The sequence below is a fragment of the Lycorma delicatula genome, chromosome 7, assembly GCF_047948215.1.
Source record: "Lycorma delicatula isolate Av1 chromosome 7, ASM4794821v1, whole genome shotgun sequence".
Taxonomy (NCBI): domain Eukaryota; kingdom Metazoa; phylum Arthropoda; class Insecta; order Hemiptera; family Fulgoridae; genus Lycorma; species Lycorma delicatula.
The window spans coordinates 49,104,147-49,123,521 of NC_134461.1; the positions used below are offsets into that span (position 1 = coordinate 49,104,147).

Genomic DNA, 19,375 nt, shown 5'->3' on the forward strand with positions numbered 1-19,375 from the left:
ATGATGCTTAGTTATCGAAAATTTTTTTAAAAATTGGGCTTTCATAAAAAAATAAATAGATTTAATAATTAATATTTATATATATTATATATATGATTTATTTATATAAATTAGGGTATCTACTTTTAAGAATTATTTGTGATTCAACAACTTATATAAAACATTTAAAAAAAATTGTTATCACTCCAACAAAATAGATTTTATAAATTTTAAAGTTGGTCTTTAACGTTCTAATTTTATTATCTATATGCAGAGTTATTACAAGTGATCTTTCCGATTACAAATATAAATAATTCTCAGTTAACTACACTCATATACTTGAAAGCAGGATCAATGGAAAGAAAACCGCAAAACGTTTCGGTGGTTGGTACAGTTGTCGTGTAGTTATTGGTTTTGTCGCTAGGGCGATAGGAGAGAAAATAGCTGCCAATGAAGACAGAAGGTTTTTATGTGCTGAATTTTCACGTCTGCCAATGTGTTGTCACTATGCAATATAATTTTAGAAGGCAGTTTGGTGAAATTGCACCCGGTATTCGTAAATGGTATTCTGACTTTAAAGCAAGGGGATGCATTTATAAATAAAGTCAACCAACCGGCCCGGCCGTACACCAGTAACCTAGGCAACTATGGAGAAGTATGAAGTCCACAGCTGGAACAGGATAAACCGAAGTTTAATTTTTCAACTCTATGGGGCACCACTCAGTTTCCACTTAGATATCAGACGTGAACCGAATAGGGAACTACCAAACAAATGGTGCAGGCCGTGACGATAGGGAACGTTTGCATTGGCTTCCACATTTTCCCGACTGTTTTTTTCTCCTGTGTATTTTTTCTCTCGGGGTCAAACAAGTGTATTTTTATCACCTACATTCTAGGAAGATCATGTTCTCATCACAAAGGCCATTGCAATGTTACAACGTGTATTATAGGAATCGGACTATTCGCTCCATGTGTGTCTTGTGACACAGGGAGCTCACATTGAGCATATGTGATCTGATGTTGTGAACCTAATGTAATTCAAAACCTTTTTGAGTTTTCCTCAAAATATGGATGTTTTCCTCAAAATATAATCATATGGATGTTACTTTCATGTATATCTGAGTGTTATTAGACGTGAGTTATTCAAGTTTGGAATCGTAAAAATCATTTCTGATAACTCTGAACATAATTTGAAAGAAATTTTATAATTTATACCGATACGGTAACATTTCGATTAATTATATTGCAAATTGTACGCCTATTTCTTGTAATCCATATTATTAAAATTCGTGTAGTGTTTATGTCATATATAAACACTACAAAGGCTGTAATTACATTGAACTGAGGTAAACATGCGTAGTATATAATTTTTTTTTGATTCTGTAATGAAAGGCCTGATCTTTATAAAGAAAAATTATTTTATAAATGTTACTGATTTTTTTTTAATTTAATAAAACTCTGTGTGCTTATGTGTAATTAATTAAATCAAGTAAAGTTCACTGATTAACATAAGTTTTATGCTAGATTTTTCTTTTTTTTGGTGCACTACTTTGGCAAAAATTTATTTAGATTAAATTAATTAATGAGTAATTACTAAAACTATAAATTATTTTTGTATAATAAAAAGTGTTGTACATATAAATAATTTTGTACAATTAGGTAACTCAATTTTTGTAAACTTACATTTTAACTCTTTTCTATTAATAATATTTGGCTCTTACAAAGTAAATAATAAAGGTAATTATTATAAATGAATTGGTTTCTGAGATCAATTATTCTTCTTTATTTTTCTTTTTATTATTATATATTTTGTTTCTGGTTCGATGTAAAAATTTTTTATGGATTTATATTAAATTTAATAATTTCTTTTTAATCTCTAAATTATATATATTTAAAAAAAAATTAAATCACTAATTTGTAGCTTTATTTTTAAAGTCAACTAAAAAAATAAATATATTTACCAGTACAGTACATTACAATTTCATTAGTCTGAATTAATAAATGTAATGGATTTTTTACATTTTTTTTAAAACTCCAATTTAATAAGTTAGATTTAATAATCTATTGATGAGGTTATATCTTAAAGCTTACTCTCTTTTTCCACAGTTACCCATGTGTTATTAAAGTAATTATCATCGATTTTCTTTTATTTTATTTATCCACTACGCTACCCATGAAAACGTATACATGACAAACTTTTATCTTCCATAATAATCTTTATTATAAAGCTTTTCTTTATAATTTATCTTGATTGTGTATTCTCTCAAATATTTTTTGTTAGGTATATGATTGGCTTGTAAAATGGAAGCTTAATATAATTTATATTAAAATTAAATTAATTAACCGAAAATTTGGTGATAAAATAGATTTTGAACTCTTTCTACAGCAATTTGTATCCTGAAAATGGAAGCCGATGTTCTATTATCAGTTTTCCTAATTATTTAATAATATGATTACATCAATTCAGCATTTAGTTGTTATCCATCACATAAGAAGTTATATTCCATGTACAAAATAAGTAGTTTTTATTTTTTGGCACGTTTATAACATTTATTTACTATTAAAATATCACGTTAAAAGAAAACCAGTATTTTTCCAGAAAAAGCGTAAATAAAATTGTCTAATTTTGAATTTTAATATTTTCTTAATGTTGTAAACAAATGTAATATTACACCACACCAGTGTTTACATCTAATACAATCTCTTTTAAATAATTTTTTATCAGTTTCTCGAAAACATTTTTTTTCAATACAATTGAAATTCAGTGAAATTGTACTGTACTGTATTTATACAAATACTTTAAATTTTAATTCGTGTAACTAAAATAAAATAAAATTGTTTACAATCTAAATTCAGATTTCTAATATATATTATTTGTCATGAAAAAATATTTATAAAAAAAAGATCATGATCATCAAACTAGAATAATATATACAATATTGTAATTTTAAATTTACATAAAAATTTAAATGAACAGATTTTAATAAATTTGACGTTATGTATTTTAATGCCCCTAAAATAAAATATGAAATACATAAATAATTTTGATGGAAAGAATAAATTTTCGTATGTTTTTTTTTATATTTATTTTAAAAAAATAATAAAATAGAAAAATGTATGAATTTTACAAACAAAACATAAATCTAAAAATACTAAAAATTAAAAAAATACTTTAATTTGAATTTTTACTCTTTCCAACTAGTAAAATAGATATAAACACCCAGTTTGACAAAATTATGTAAATTATTCTTGGATATTTGACATTACATTTTTTATTTATTTATTACATGTAGACATAAGCGATGTATAGTGAGCACAGTACGAGTAAACGTTAATTTCTATTTTGTTCTAACACAGAAATTATTAGAAAATGCTAAATTTTGTTGATTTGCAAGGCATAAGGAAATTTTTAAATAAAATTGTATTAAAATTAAAATTTTAACATATATATAAAGTAAAAGTAATAAAAGGAAAGAAAAATGATAGATTTCAGATTGATTTTCTTTGTTCATTTTAATAGAATGAAAAGTAATGACATTCAATTTTAACACTACAGCTAAAACATATTTTAGATTCTGACTTTTTATTTTAGTATTTTTATTCGATTATTTTTTTTAATTTTATTAAATTTTTAAAAAAATATGCATCGTTTTCATAACTGAGTGGAACATATTTTATTTATAAATGCAGCTAGTGTGATTTTTTCTCGCTTTTATTATCGATAGTAAATTGTTGCGTGTTTATTGTAAGTTTAGATATAAAACTGATAACTTACACAAATCAAAGTTTTGTCTGAATATTTCTTAGAATATTTATTTCATGTTTTCATTATTCGTTTGCGTTTTATTCAAAATTAAAGCAAATTAATGTATTACATAAATCTATTTCTTTTAAAATACGACAAAAAAGAATGAAATGCTTATTCATAAACAAAAAACTTATTATGTTCATTGTAATTTAACTGAAATTTCGGTAACAGTAAAACGTAATGTGTCTAAAAAATGTTAATATCTTTACATTTTTCTCGAAAAGATTTGGTTTTCCTAATTTATTTTATTCGATCCGTATTTTTTTTTAATGGAAAACAGATTCCTAACGATATAATTTAATTTTATTTGTGAGTTTTAAATTCATAACAGATTTTTAAAAATAAATCATAGAAATATAATTAAAGAAATCAAACGTGAAAAAACGTTAGAAGAAGTTTATTATTACAAATAATTTTTATGCATTTTTGGGCGTAACCCTTTTATTATGCCGAAAGGTAACTCAAATATTATACACAAATATTAGTAAAAATATTTTATGGTATATACTACTTTTAAATTTGAATAATGAAAGCATTTGTAAATGTTTCAAAATATTTTAATAATTTTAAATAATTTGTTTTTTAAATTATTTCCTGTACCATGAACTTAGCTTTTTTTTATTACTTTGTTTAATTAGTTATATGTGATTTTTAAAATTCAAAAATATATTATTTTGTAATAAGCTTACCTATATTTCAAGGTTGAAAGGGTAAAATATATTTTACTAAAAAAATCTTAAACTCTTTCCAAACCGATAGATTTTTAAGTACTTAAATTTGATAAATTGTCTTATTTTAGATATATAAAGCACAAAAGCTTCTCTTTAAATCAAAACTAGCACGAAAAAATACAAACGAATAATTTTTTAAAAACGTTTTATTAAAAACTTTTCTTTAGAAATTTCATTTGTGATAACTTCATTACTTGTGTTCTACGTCACCTAATTTAATAATATTATATGCAGCAATTAAACACTTTGTGTTCTTTTTAATAAGTTTGCGTAACAAAGGTAATTATAAAACTTATAAATAATATATTAAAGTTAAAAAAATTTAACACGTAGTAATTTATTCCGAGATAATTTGGTTACAATTTAATAGTATTATCTGAAGAATATAAAGTTAAGTTTGAACAAGAACTCTGTCCGAGTTTATGAAGTGTTGTGGAGTTGTATAAATCCCTTCTATGGAAAAAATGTTTACGTATATACTAACCTCTAAATAAAATATAATTTTTTCCCTATTAATGCATTTTAAAGAATAAATATTTTATATTCATATTTTGCGTGCATCTAAACAACACTGTAGAAATATTTATACATTTTTTTATTTTATTTCAATTTAATTACTTTTCAATGTCATTACTGATATTTAAATAATTAATTCATAATTAGCTCTGGACTGTATATTTCCACCCTTTTATTTTCCTCTCTGTTTCAAAACTGACTAAATATTTACGCTAAAGGATATTCCAAACAACCTTCATTTCCAAGGTTTTATTTCATATCCATTTTATTAATTATTCCCATTTTTCTATTATATATTTTCTTTTCAATATTTTTTATTTTAATTTTCTTGTGTTTATTTTTTGTTTTAATGTACCCTAAATTTTCAATCTCTTTTTTTATCATTATTAATTTTTTTTTTTTGTTAATTTTTAGGTTGTAATATATTGATTTGAAAGAAAATATCCAGTTAAAAATAAATATACCTATATATTTATAAATAAATATAATATTTTCCTATTATTTTTTTGACTATATATATATATATAGTCTTGTGACTTTTAAAAACATTTAAACTTACTGAATAACTTTAAATATATATTACATACATCCTGAATGAAATATTCAAATAGATCTTTTTTTTTATAAAAAAAATAAATAATAAATTTATTAATTAATATCTTAACGATAATTAACAATCACAACAATTAATTCGTGCATGTTAAATACTTTGATTTATAGTTGTATCACATCAACGAAAGAGTGAGTGAAAATAAAAAAAATTGAATGGTTTCGTCGTTTTGTTGTAACCACATGAATACAACAAATCTGCAGATCTGTTGTTGCTGTTGTTATTGTGCATATGGCAGCAATTTTGATTAATTGATCTGTTAGCAGTTCAATCATTGCTGCCAACATATACAGATGGTGGGCTTTTATAATTGGACAAACGTAGCGAGAAATTCTGACATATATATATATATATAAAATTTCTGGGTGCTTGTATTAGCGCGTGCGTATTTGTTTATGCATGCGGTGTGATAAACCACAACCATTTTAAGGTAACATGTAGCTCTGTAACTTTATTTTTCTGGTACATAAAATGAAATTTACACCAACAATTTTTTTTTTCTTCATCTTATATAAACACCAGTATAAATATTCTCACAAAAATCTTTTTGTAATTTTTATTTTATTTACTTGCTATGTATTTAGGCTAGGTATTTTAATATTCTAATAATTTTGATATAATATATCCTGGTAATTTCATCTTAATTTAAATAAATTAGTAATTTTGAATATTCTGTATGCAAGTGATGCGTTTAATTAAATTACTGTGAGTCTATTTTTGTAAAACCAATAATAATTTAACTAACAATAAGTGTTAGTCATTTATTACCTAATGACATCTTAACTTCTATCCCGTACGTTAAAATGCTGTCATGATCACTGTTCTTTTTTAAACTGTTTGTTTAGTTAAATATTTTAGAAAAGGACAGTGATCACGACAACAAAAAAAGTAGATCTGCACACTGGTAAATGTATATTAATAATAATTTTTTTTATATTGCTTTCGTAGGCGAATTGAAATATCAGGCTTATTGCAAAGCTTCCGGCTAATGCGAAAATTACCGGCTAATTGGAAATTATAAATATAATCTAACCAAACTTAACCTACGTTCGCTTCGTTCGCTAGTTCTGTTAGAGAGCAAAGCGAGCGTAGGATAAGTTTGGCTAGATTATATTTATAATTATAAGCAGTAATACAAATATATCATATTACATTTTGCAATTAGTCGGGCGCATTTCAAGTAGCCTGATTTTTAAATTTGCCTACGACATTGCTATTGAAGTCTATAATTTAAATAAATCCTTAAGAAAGAAGCAGTAATAAAAAAAGGGAGTCCTACAAGGACGTTCCCTAACCCCGTAACTTTTTAATTTTTACATAGAACTAGCAGTTAATGATATTAAAGAACAATTTAGATCCGGAGGAACAGTGCAAGGTGAAAAGATAAAGAGTTACGATTTGCTGATGATATAGTAATTCTTGCCGAGAGTAAAAAAGATTTAGAAGAAACAGTGAATGGCATGGATGAAGTCCTATGCAAGAAATACCACGTGAAAATAAACAAGAACAAAACAAAATAATAAAATGTATGGACTGAATAATAAATGATGGACTGAATATAAAAATCGGAAGAGAAAAGATTACAGAGGTAGAAGAATTTTATTATTTGGGAGGTAGAATTATTAAAGATGGATAAAGCAGGAGTAATATAAAATGCCCAGTAGCACGAACTCTCAATGAAAAATATAATTTGCTTATATCAAAAAATAATTTAAACATCAGGAAAACATTTATGAAAGTATATGTTTGGAGTGTAGCTTTATATGGAAGTGAAACTTGGACGATCGGAGTACCTGAGAAGAAAAGATTAGAAGCTTGTGAAATGTGGTGCTATAGGAGAATCTTAAAAATCAGATGGCTGAATAGTGACAAATGAAGAGGTGTTGCGGTAAATTGATGAAGAAAAAACATTCGGAAAAATTTAGTAGAACTTATAGTAGTAAACTTATAGACTACATATTAAGGCATCCTGGATTAGTCGCTTTAATAATGGGGGGACAGGTAGAAGGGAAAAATTGTGCAGGCAGGTAACGTTTGGAATATGTAAAACAAATTGTTAGGAATGTAGAATGTAGGTATACCGAAATATAATGACTGACACTAGATAGGGAATCTTGGTGAGCTGCATCAAACTAGTTAGACAAAAAAAAAACATTTTATAAGTATGTATTTCTGAAAATCGTTTAAACGGAAGTTAAAATAATAGTTTTCACTTTTCACGTTAAAATAAGAGTTTTTTTAAAATAATACGTTTTCGCTTTTTTAGTTGAGAACTAATATTCGCAATTTCATGAAGTTTGAAACAGGTAATCAATACAATACTGAAATGCAACCGTGCAGTTTAAGGAATAATGATAGTATCATATTTTATATTGATTAAATGAATAATTTTCTAAAGAATTTTTAACTATTGTAACAGTATTGATACATTTTGGTTAAGTTTTTTCACGAAGAATCGATGATGATCGTAGATTATTAATGTTTGACAATAAAAAAACTTCAAAAAAAGAAAATTTATGAAGAATCAAAGAACTACGAAGTTTTTTGAACGTTTATGTTCGTCCATATACAGATATTGCGGGTCTCATTAAGTATGGAAATAATTTTTACGTATTTTGGTTGTATTTAAATTTATTTTTAGTTATCATTCTTTCTAAATTTATAATTTAAACAAAAGGGTTATAATTTTAGTTTTTAAAAAAATTATACAGTTATTACTTTTAAATAAACATTTCAGATAGATTGTAATTTTTTCAGAAATTAAAAAAAAAATTCAAGTTTAAATTATTCTTTTATTAATTAAAACACCATTATAGATTCTGGTCATCCAGTTAAACACATTCGTTCGTTCATATGCATACGTTATTCGTGTACATCATTTATTTTAATAATATTATTATTCATCACGTAATTTTGAAGCTTCTCCAAGCCTTCTTAAACGTATCGTATTCTAAGTATAATTAATGGTTTTCCGTTAAATAAACAGAGGTCGTTCATCCCCTATTCACCTACTTTTGTATTTAGTAAAAGTTGTCTACAGTTTAAATTGTTGACCTAATTACAATTCTTCAATCTTAATTTAATAATTTTTAAACAGTTTTATTTATTTTTTGTTTAAAATATATATTTTTTTTAATTTCTAATTTCTCATCGAGAAAATTGTGTTTATATATATATATATATATATATATATATAGAGAGAGAGAGAGAGAGAGAGAAAGAGAAAGAGAATAATAATCTGATTTTTGCTTTTATATTTATTTATATATTTCCAAAAAGGAAAGTGGGATATTTAACTGCTAGTTTTGATATATTATAAATAGAAAAAAGTATTTCCTGATTTAGAAATCTACAAAAGATTTTATTTTTCAGATTTTAAAAATAGGTAATATTTAGCCTAGTAATAATGAAAACTATTGTTTTCATTAAAAAAGAAAAAAATATTATTTTCTTTAAGAATTTTTACTATGGACACATTTATAAGTTCAAACCATACCTAAATATTTAGGAATTTAAAAAATTGTTTACATAAGACTGTAGATTTGTTTAGTAAAAATATAACAAGCAGTTAATTTATTTTACGCCCAATTAAAATTGTATATTGTAATATATTTATGTATATCTTTAAAAAAATTCTGACTTAATATTCGTAATCATAGAGTGTATCTATTGCCTGTAGAAGGTTTGATATAAACTTTATTACATTGTTTATTTATTTTTATTTATTAATTTATATATATATTTTTTTATTTGCATTTATAGGCTAAAATAGTTACTTGTGTTCTATTTATAAAATAATTTCTTTTACGTACAATATTTTTTTTTTTTTTGTAATTTGGATAAATTACTAGAAGCGCAATACATTATGAAATCGTTATAATCCGACCATCCGCAGACAGATATTGTACCCGCATTATTTCAAAGATAAAGTGATTAACCAAAGAAAAAAGTGAGTAAATAGTATAAAAAAATTAATACAATTGTTGGCGACCGGAGACAAATGTCGGTGTTTTGCTCCCGTATGAGAGACGGCCTTCTCCTCAGACAGGCGACGATCTATATTACAATGACTCCAGGCTTTCTTTTACGTTTCTGATGTACCTTGACCTCATACCTTTTTCTAACGACATTCTGAAATCATTCTAGACCTCCAGACCTTTCCTAGTATCCTTTATGTTCCTAATTTTCAAATTTGTCTGCTTGCTCTGAAGGGCAGTCTGAAATTCCTCTGTAATTTCTTTAATTGTTTTTGTGAAGCTCTCCTTTCTATTTAGGAAAATGACTTCTGCCTGCTTGCGTGCTCAGATGACCTCTCGCTTGCCTTTAAGCACCTTGGCGTAGCGTTTCCGATCCACATTAATAGGCGCAGGCGCTTGTACCGGGACGGAAACGTCTTCTTTAACTACAACTTCCTTGATTTCCGTTGGCTTAGAAACAAGCGCCTCAAATCCACTCGCCAATGCAGAGAACATTGCCTTAAACTCATTTAGCCTTAGTATCACTAGTTTGTGAATCGGCAGAGGCGCTACAAGGGGCTTCAAGAAACCCCAACTGCTCACACTGTTCTTCAAATTGTGCTACTACAGGATTAGAAGAATGATCCTTGCCACCATCCAAAACGAAATCTCTTATCCAGGCATGGCCAGCATACGGCCCGCGAAACTTTTTTTTCAAAATTACCTTTTTTTATAAGCAATTGAATAATGGAAAATACGGAAATTTAAAAAAGTTGCCAAGAAATATTCAGTAATCTTCAGCTCAACTTATATTTATGAACAAACCTTTTCTTTTATGAATGTAAATAAAAGTACAACAAATGCCGTAATAAAATTTTGTTTACTTATACGAATCGTTTTTGAATTTAACATTTTTGAATTTTAATATTTCGTTCGGTCCGTGAAAAAGTTTTCTTTCCAATACGGCCTGGAGGCAAAAACTGTTGGCCACGCCTGCTTTAATCAAACTACATTTTGGTACTCGGATGGACTTTCCTGTCTGACTAACTTGGCTTTTGTCATTGGAGGAGAAGACGGAAACATCTTCCACTCCTCTCCCGACAACCTTTTTATTTTTAAACCTCCTGGGTTTTCCTTTAGACTTTCCAAACTTTACAATTGACATCTTCACCAGTACTTCCCTAAAACAGAATGACGACCGGGATCGTCAGTAGGTGGATGTATCCCCTACGGGGGCGAGGAAGTAAATAATTAAAATAATATATGAGAATATTATGAAGTAAAATAAAATTTAGAAAAATAGAAATACAGTACAGACTGTGTATTGTTCGCTTACATTTTTGAAGCTGGACTTCATTTTCATATTGGTCCTATTTTCAGAACGATAAACTACGATAATTGTACAATATTTTAAGCAGTTTCCTTTGTAACCTAATTGAATATATAGTACGAAAGTAACTGATTTAAATTCAAGATACCTTAAAGTAATATACAATATTACTTTATTAGAAAACATTTCTGAATCAACACAAGACATCATAATATAAGTGGAAAGATTAAGTCGACATAAAGTTTTTATGTATCGTTATTTTATGTTTTATCTTCCTGTATATACAGTACACCTACGTGCAATTTCACGGAGCTAAACGCATTAGCATATTTATTTATTCTATTCACTTTATTACTAAATACGTTTACGTAGTTAAGTGCGTTTTTAAAGAGTAGAAAAATTTGTTTTTATATCTGATAATAATTTTTTTTTTTATTCGGGACATCTTTCTGTTCACGTTATTTTGAATCTCATTATAGTGAGGTCGTACTGTATTAATAAACACAGTAATATTTGTAATATTTATCCGAAAATTTTTACAAAAATTTTCATAAATAAATTGTATTGTACCGACGTTAAAAAATAAAAGAAATGAAATTTTTCAGAAAAAAAAATTAATCTCTATTTTTTTTTCTAATTTAGTCTGGAATCCCACTCATTAAAAATACGTTTTTTTCTTCTATTTATTGTTCACAGATATTTCAATAAATATAGACCATTTTTTTTCCGCCTCCGAGACCACCGTTAGGTATTGCTTCAGAGGATGAGATGAATGATTTGTAGCGTGTGTCACACTTGACCAGGATTCAAACACGGGACCTCCGTATGAAAATCCGAGACGCTACCACCCGGGCCAAAGAAAATATAGACTTAATTAATTTTATCACTTCAGTAATTCTGTAATTAAAATTTTAGCAAACCTATTTGTGCTGAGGATAAAATAAATCATCTTTGTAACCAGAGTTGTTTTTATTGAAGAATGGTTTTTATGGAAAGCAAAGTTACCCTTGTTTCGTCAAATCTGTATTTTTTCAAATGCCAAATAGAGAAATAAATAGGAGTTTCAAATATTTTTATAATTATTTAGCTTAGTAAAAAAATAATTATATCTTTTTTTTATAATAAAATTAATTACAATTGCCCAATCAGTCATGGGATCTCTTATTTTTCAAAAATTTTAATACCTTATTTATTTATTTTTTACTTCAGTTTTTTATAATTTCATTTACATCGAAATAATAACGGATTTTATTTAATTATTTATTTATTTTTATTTGTACATTCCCGAATAATTCAAAAACAACTGTTAATCTTTTAAATATATAAAATTTTTAAAAGAATTTATATGTATGTCTATAAACATAATTTATTGCAATGTAATAAAATTGCTATAAAGTTAACTTTTAACTAGAATTTTATTTTATTGTATTAGGTTACATGATAGATTTTATTTTGAAATAAAAATCATAAAGCTTTTACTTCATAATGTTACACTATAAATTTTGATATAACCAATAAACTGGTTAACAACAGTAACTAGTATTTTGATAAAGTATCTAAACAGACATATTTCAACATAAATGTAATATAATATTTTATTTCACCACTAAGCTTGTAGCTTTTATTATAATATCTCATAAAAATCTATGCGGTTATACCATACCATTATGTTTAATATTTACCGAGTATTTATTAGATTTTTTTTTTAATATTATACATGAATAAAAGCATTTGTTTCTTTAAACGATTATATATATATATATATATAGGAATTTACTTCTGTTTTTATACTGGTAATCTTTTTTAACCTACTATCATTATTACTTCTTACCGTTTATTTATTATTAATTTTTTATAGGTAAATATACGTAATAACATAAGATTTTTTCGTTCTACTTCCTTTTTCTATTTAAATTGTTTTAAGTTAATGATTAATATTAAAATTTCATGCAATAAATTTTTATTTTTCGTATTAATAGTACTTGCATAGAAGATAAAATATAACTTTTTTACATGTTGATGGCCATATCGTATTTCATTTTAAATATCTGGTCGAATTTTTGAATGTAATTTATATTTTTAAAAAGAGGAAATGTGTATTTTAGGATTAAAATATAGCTTTTTTTATTTTACTACTAAATTACAAACAATTTGTAACTCTTAATTAGATCATTATATTTTGGTTTTACGCACTACCAGACACGAGTCTTTCCTGATTCAATTCCGTTAATTTAAACGTACTGATAAAATTATTTAAATATTAAAATATACCAAATTTGAAATTAAAGTAACAATTTTGCTCTCTGTGGTTGAGTAATATACCGAGAAGGTAATAATACCTTCTCGGCATTTCATGCTGAGGTCCCAGGTTTGAATCCTGGTCAGGTACATCATCTTTTCATTCGTTTCCAGTTTCTACTGGGCTAATGACTCTTGTGGCTAATGGACTAATGTAGCTCTTGTTGCCCGCTCTTTCATAAAAAAAAATTATTGAAAATAGTATTACAATCAGAAGTACTATTATTATTCATAAAGGGTTTTATGTTTCTGAATTTGAATGCTGAATTTTTTTTAAAGTTGTAAAGAATTTTATTTTAAGTAAGATTTTATGAATAATATTTTCACAGATTAAACACTAACGCAAGAATTTCAGAGTTTACTTTAAAAAAATGTGACAGATATTGAAGAAAACAAAATTTTCAATATTATAAAACAAAAGAATTAAATATTTTAGTAGCATAAGTAATACAAAATTTAAAACAATAAAATCAATTAAATAAACTGATGAAAATGTCCTCCACCGCAGTGGATACAGCGCTCTGCCCGACGAAAAATGTTTTTAGCGACTTTCCGGATTTCAACTAAGTTTTTGTATTTAGTTGCTCCACACTGAGAATTTTAATAAATAAATTTTTTTCTGTATTTCCCTTTTGTTCATATACACATCCATTTCACTTCCAGAGAATCAAATTCTCTGCAAGCTTTCTTTAAAACTTATATATGTATTGTCCTTTTAACAAAGATATTTTACGTAAAACGTAGAATAGCGTATGTATCGATCCCAATCTTTTGTCTTTTATCCCAGACTTCTTAAAAACTATAGTTCAAGATCCAATTTTTTTTTTCAATATTTTAGATCACATGGGATCACTAAGTATATCCCTTAATTTGGTTCTCAAGAATTACAGTCTGGCTTAATTTTACCGAAGACATAGAAATCAGGGTGAAATATTTCATCTGCCGATACTTGCTAACGAAGCGTTTCCAAACCTATGTTTATTAGAACTTTCTTCTTAATTTTCACCAGTAAAACATGACCTAAAAGTTTGTAAGAATTCTTCATGAACAATCTATATAAGTATAGGGAATTAAAACAATAATTACTGCACGTCATTATTAAAAACTGTAATTTAAGAGTTCAGTTATGTTTACTTACTCGGATTTTACTATACATTTCACAAGAAATGTGTAATTAAAAACGTTCAGGATGTATTTAACTATTACGTACGTTTAAATTTATTATCAAACTGTATAAAATTGCTATTTTACGTAATCTCCATACAAACGTAGAGAATTTTTGTTTTTTAATTAAAATTTTTCTTCTATAAGATATGTATACATATCCACACATATACAGCTCTTTGAGGAATTTCAATGGAAATCCTTCTCTGCATATCATGTTTTTTATTTTTGTTATTCTAATTTATTTATAGTTCGGTTAATTGGAACCGATTGTAAATTAAACGCTGCGGCAAAAAAAAAAAACTTTGTGTAACTTTTTTACCAAATTATATTTGGTTTTTTACTAACTTTACATAAAGTCAACATCAGTATTAAATTTTGAAAAAATTAAAATAATTATAAGTAATTATTTTAAGAATGAATTGTCCCGTTTTACATGGTGTATTAAAAGGATTCAATACAATTAATTATATAATATTATATAGCTTGTTAAATTGTATCTTTTATATCTTTATATAGTTCAAAATGCATTAAATAAATTTAAAATTTTAATAAAATTTAAACCTTTCAAACTATAAATATCTTTATATTTCTTTTCATATTTTACTATTAAAATATCTCCAACATACTAAGAAGTGTCTGGATGAAATATATACAAAAATTCATGTGAGAATTTAGGTTAACTACATTTTAGAATTCATGTGACTACGATCTAGAATTCGTATTTATAGTACACTCAGTGTGAAATTTCTTCAGTATGAAATTTTTCTACATAGAATCCCATATAAAACATAATATCATCCCCTGGGACTTTCTAAAAAACGGAAATAATTTTTAAATTTTCTACTTTTAAATCATTCTTTAGTGTCCAAAAATATGAAACATGTAGACCAATAGCGAGTAAATCAACGATTTTAAGTTAATGATGAATTTCTATTTATTGCTAAAATTCTTAACTAAGAAAAATAACTAATTCACATAATTTTACTAATATAATATTTTTCATAATTTACATAATATAATAGGCTCCTTTTAAATTAGACAAAATGACCGTTTTCGTTAAATAAATCAATACTGCCGACTTGTGTATTTTTTTTTAAATTTATTACAAATTACCGACCCATTTAAAATATCTTCCGATAAATCTATTCAAAATAAAATTAAATAATTTTATTTTACTAAAACCATCAATAAAGATAGGATAAATTTTTAAATAATACTACTTAAAATAATAACCAGATTTTTCTAAATTTAGGTTTAACGTGTACATAAATATAAGGTCATATAATTTTAATTAATATCTTCTGAGTTGCTAATTGTCTTATTTATTTTGGATCTTAACAGATTTAATTTACTAATATTTTATGCAGATATAGTTTTTTTAGATTTTTAATAATTATTTATTATTGTATTATTATTTTTATTTTTTTTTATTTTTAGATTATTTATAAATGAATATACGACATAAAAAGCAAATTAAAATTGGTTTATGAAATTTTTAAAAAAGTAGTCCACCGTATGAATTAAAATAGTTTTAAAATTTAATTTAAACGGTTTAAATTAATACAATAACCCTTTATTTTTCTCTTTATGTAAATTATTAAGCAACTTAATATTAATGTTTACAAAAGATTTATAGATTTCTATTTATTTAAAATTTTTAATAAAAAAAAAAAAAAATATCGCACAGCTATTTGCAAGTGTTTATAAAGTTCATAAAAGAATTTAAAAGGAAGTTGTAATGCTTTAATGTTGTTTTTTTTTAAGGGAAGATTTTGTGTGTTCTAGATGGAAGTAATGAACTTTCGCATGAATGTTCTTCAATTTTATTTTGGTATTCAGATAAATATAATCTGTAATCTGCCATTGTTAGTATTTATTATATAATCATTACAGGTAGGTTGCGATGATGAATCATTTTGCGATCTAAAAGAATTTTTTCAATCTCTAATACATATCCAGAGCATAACATTAATTTATAGTAGTACTCTAATTTTACTATTTTTTTGCTTAGTTAATTTAAAAACTTTTTTTAGATTTATCAATTTAATGTTTTTCGTATTAACACCAGTACTTTATTTCTTATGGTAACTTCAACTTGAAGTTTGGCCCTGTATGGTGATTATGTATATAAAAATAATTGAATTTTAAGAATCTTCATACAACTTTATCAAATTTATTTGTAGTCATTATGAGCATCTTGTTTTTTCAAAAAAAAAAGCTAAGCTAAAAACTCGACTATTGCTTCGTAAATAATTAATAAAGGAATAATGGATTAATTGTAGATTTTTAAATATATGAAATAATTGAAACGTACATTGTTAAAGTATTTTAATACGATAAAATAACCAAAAATATGAGATATATTACGATTGTAATATGTTTATACTTTGAGGGTTTGTACCAGTTAACAAAGAAATTATTATTTTTTGACAAACGTGGTAATAGTTAGGAAAATAAAAAAATTTCTTTTGTTTGTTGCTTCATGAATAGATAATGAAGTAAATATAATTAAATTTTAGATAATTAAGAGGCTTATAGTACTTAAAATCTGGAGTATTTACTATTCAATAAAAAAACCAGCCCTTTATCTCATAAAAACAAGAAAAAAGCTACTTAAACTGTAAGACAAACTTTTGAATTAAAGCATGTCATTTTTTTTTTTAAATGTTTAGAACATAAAACACAATAACAGAAGATCATATATAAAAGGTCAACAAAATACTTTTAAAGTGCAAATAATTATTAAAGAAAAATTGAGGAAAGGATCATAATCTCGACGAGTATTCAACTTTTTTTTATTTTAAATATATTTTTAGTTACATAAAAAAAATAATTATAACATGTAATATTTAATAATTATAGTGAGTGTTATTCTGTTGCATTATTGTTGTATAAAGTGTTTTTAGGCCTTTAATATATTATTAATATAAAATATTCGAAATGTTAAATATCATTAAAAAATAGTAAAAACAAATTTAAATAGTAATAAATAGTAATAAAAAAAGTTTTAAATTTGTTTTATTACATATGTAAATAATTTCTCGTATTAAAAGAAAAGCATACTATTAAAATTAACAGTCCATATGTTAAAAAAAAATTATTGATATATTGCGATATTTAGTTTTAAAAAAAATAAAGTTTACATATATTGAAAATCCGTTTTTTACAATATTACAGGAATTTTGTTAAATTTCTATAATGACTAAAACCAGACACGTCATAATTATTAAAATAAAATTTTTATCAGTAATATTTTATAATATTTATTATATTATTTTTTTTTAATTCTTTCAGACAACTATAATTTGTATTTTCCAATTAAAATTCTCTTTTTTAAATATTTTATTTTGAGCCTTCAAATGTAATTATATGTGGGAGCTTATGTTTAATTTATGTGTATATATATATATATATGTATGAGAATATACGTTTGTGTGTGTGTGTGTGTGTATGTATGTATGTATGTATGGATATTTTATATAATAATTGTTCATCAGTAACGTTACTTTATATAAAGGCACGAATATTATAATATACATACAAGCAAACAATGCGTGTTTATATCAAATTTACATTGAAATAATTTTTAAAAAACACATATATATTACATAATATATTTTTTGTTGAGAAAAATATTTTATTCTAACAAAATTTACGTTTGAAAATATATAATAATTTATAATATTTAATTTTAATGATTAATTAAGCATAAAATTTATACACATAGTATAAAATTACATTTAATACTATTTTAGTCGTCCGCAATTAGTATATGTCATTAATTAATTATATTAATAATTTCAATTCTTTTATCAAAATATCATAAAATGTTGATACGCTTCGATTTCGTATTTTTAACGTTAATTCTTTTTCTTAAACTTTAGTTTAACTTTTATTTATAGACGAATCAATTCACACTAGACAAGTAATTTTTTTTTGTGAATGTCTTTTTGGTTTTTACTTTGGTTTCATTGTGGTTTTTTCAAACATTTAACATCACATGGCTTTTCAAATAACCTGGTCAGCTGATTCAAAAAAGAAAATATTGTCTCAAGAAGCTGCTAGTAATGTTATTAGTACTACTGTAACTGCTTCCCAACATATCGATATATTAATTCTTGATCCTCCACTGTCTGAAAAAATAAAGACAAAAAATTCATTACAAAGATTGCAATAGAATGTTTCTTAATAATAGATATGTAGAAAAATTATATTATATAATTATATTATATTATTTTCAACCTAAGTAACTGTTCTAAGCACGGTAAAAATAACTAAGCACCGAAAGAAACTAAAATTCTTATCATTTTGTGTACCTTTTAGCATTCGGCACCTCATAGGGGACCATAAGTAAATTTGAGTGATGACAATCATGTGAAGAGAGGTCTCCAACGAAACCTCATTAAGGTATACAAAGGTTTATTACATAATAGGTTCAATAAATAAGATAAACATTTGTGCAGTTTATCCAAATAAAGTTCAATACTTAATATATATAAGGCTCTATATATATATATAACGACCTATATATATAAAATATATATAGGTCACTTCTCTGGTTATATCTCCCAGGTCCAGCATGTGGAAACGTTTCAGTCGCCATTTAAAAAAATAAATACTGTATCTGCAGATCAATATGCAGTTTATTTAATTCAGTCTATTTGAATTTCGGAATGAATGAATCTCAAAAATGTGTTTTCATAATTATTTCCAGCTCTTTTGGAACACAAAACCCAGTTATGTAGTTTCATTGTCAAATAACTTAATGGAAAAAATAAAAAAATATGGTTTCATATAACCTTATAGTTAATATCTGTGCTAAGTTTTTTAGTTTCTATTTATTATATTAAAAATATTTACAGGAATTATGAAGTGTCCGTCTATCCTAATTTACCCTAAAAAGATAATTTTTAACTCTTTTTAGGGTAAGAAGGAAGACTACATTTTTTATTCAGATTTCATTTGAGTCGAATTCTCTTT

General features: G+C 25.0%; 1 protein-coding gene across 1 annotated transcript in view; it reads right to left on the bottom strand.

Annotated features, from left to right (window-relative positions):
• Positions 1-17,588: 17,588 nt before the first annotated feature.
• The window catches only part of LOC142328097 (uncharacterized), a 338,993-nt gene continuing 337,206 nt past the window's right edge, over positions 17,589-19,375 (bottom strand). Inside the window, exon 6 of the mRNA XM_075371594.1 lies at positions 17,589-18,528. Within this exon, the coding sequence (XP_075227709.1) occupies positions 18,446-18,528 (83 nt within the window). The 3' untranslated portion in view covers positions 17,589-18,445. The remainder of the gene's footprint in view (positions 18,529-19,375) is intronic.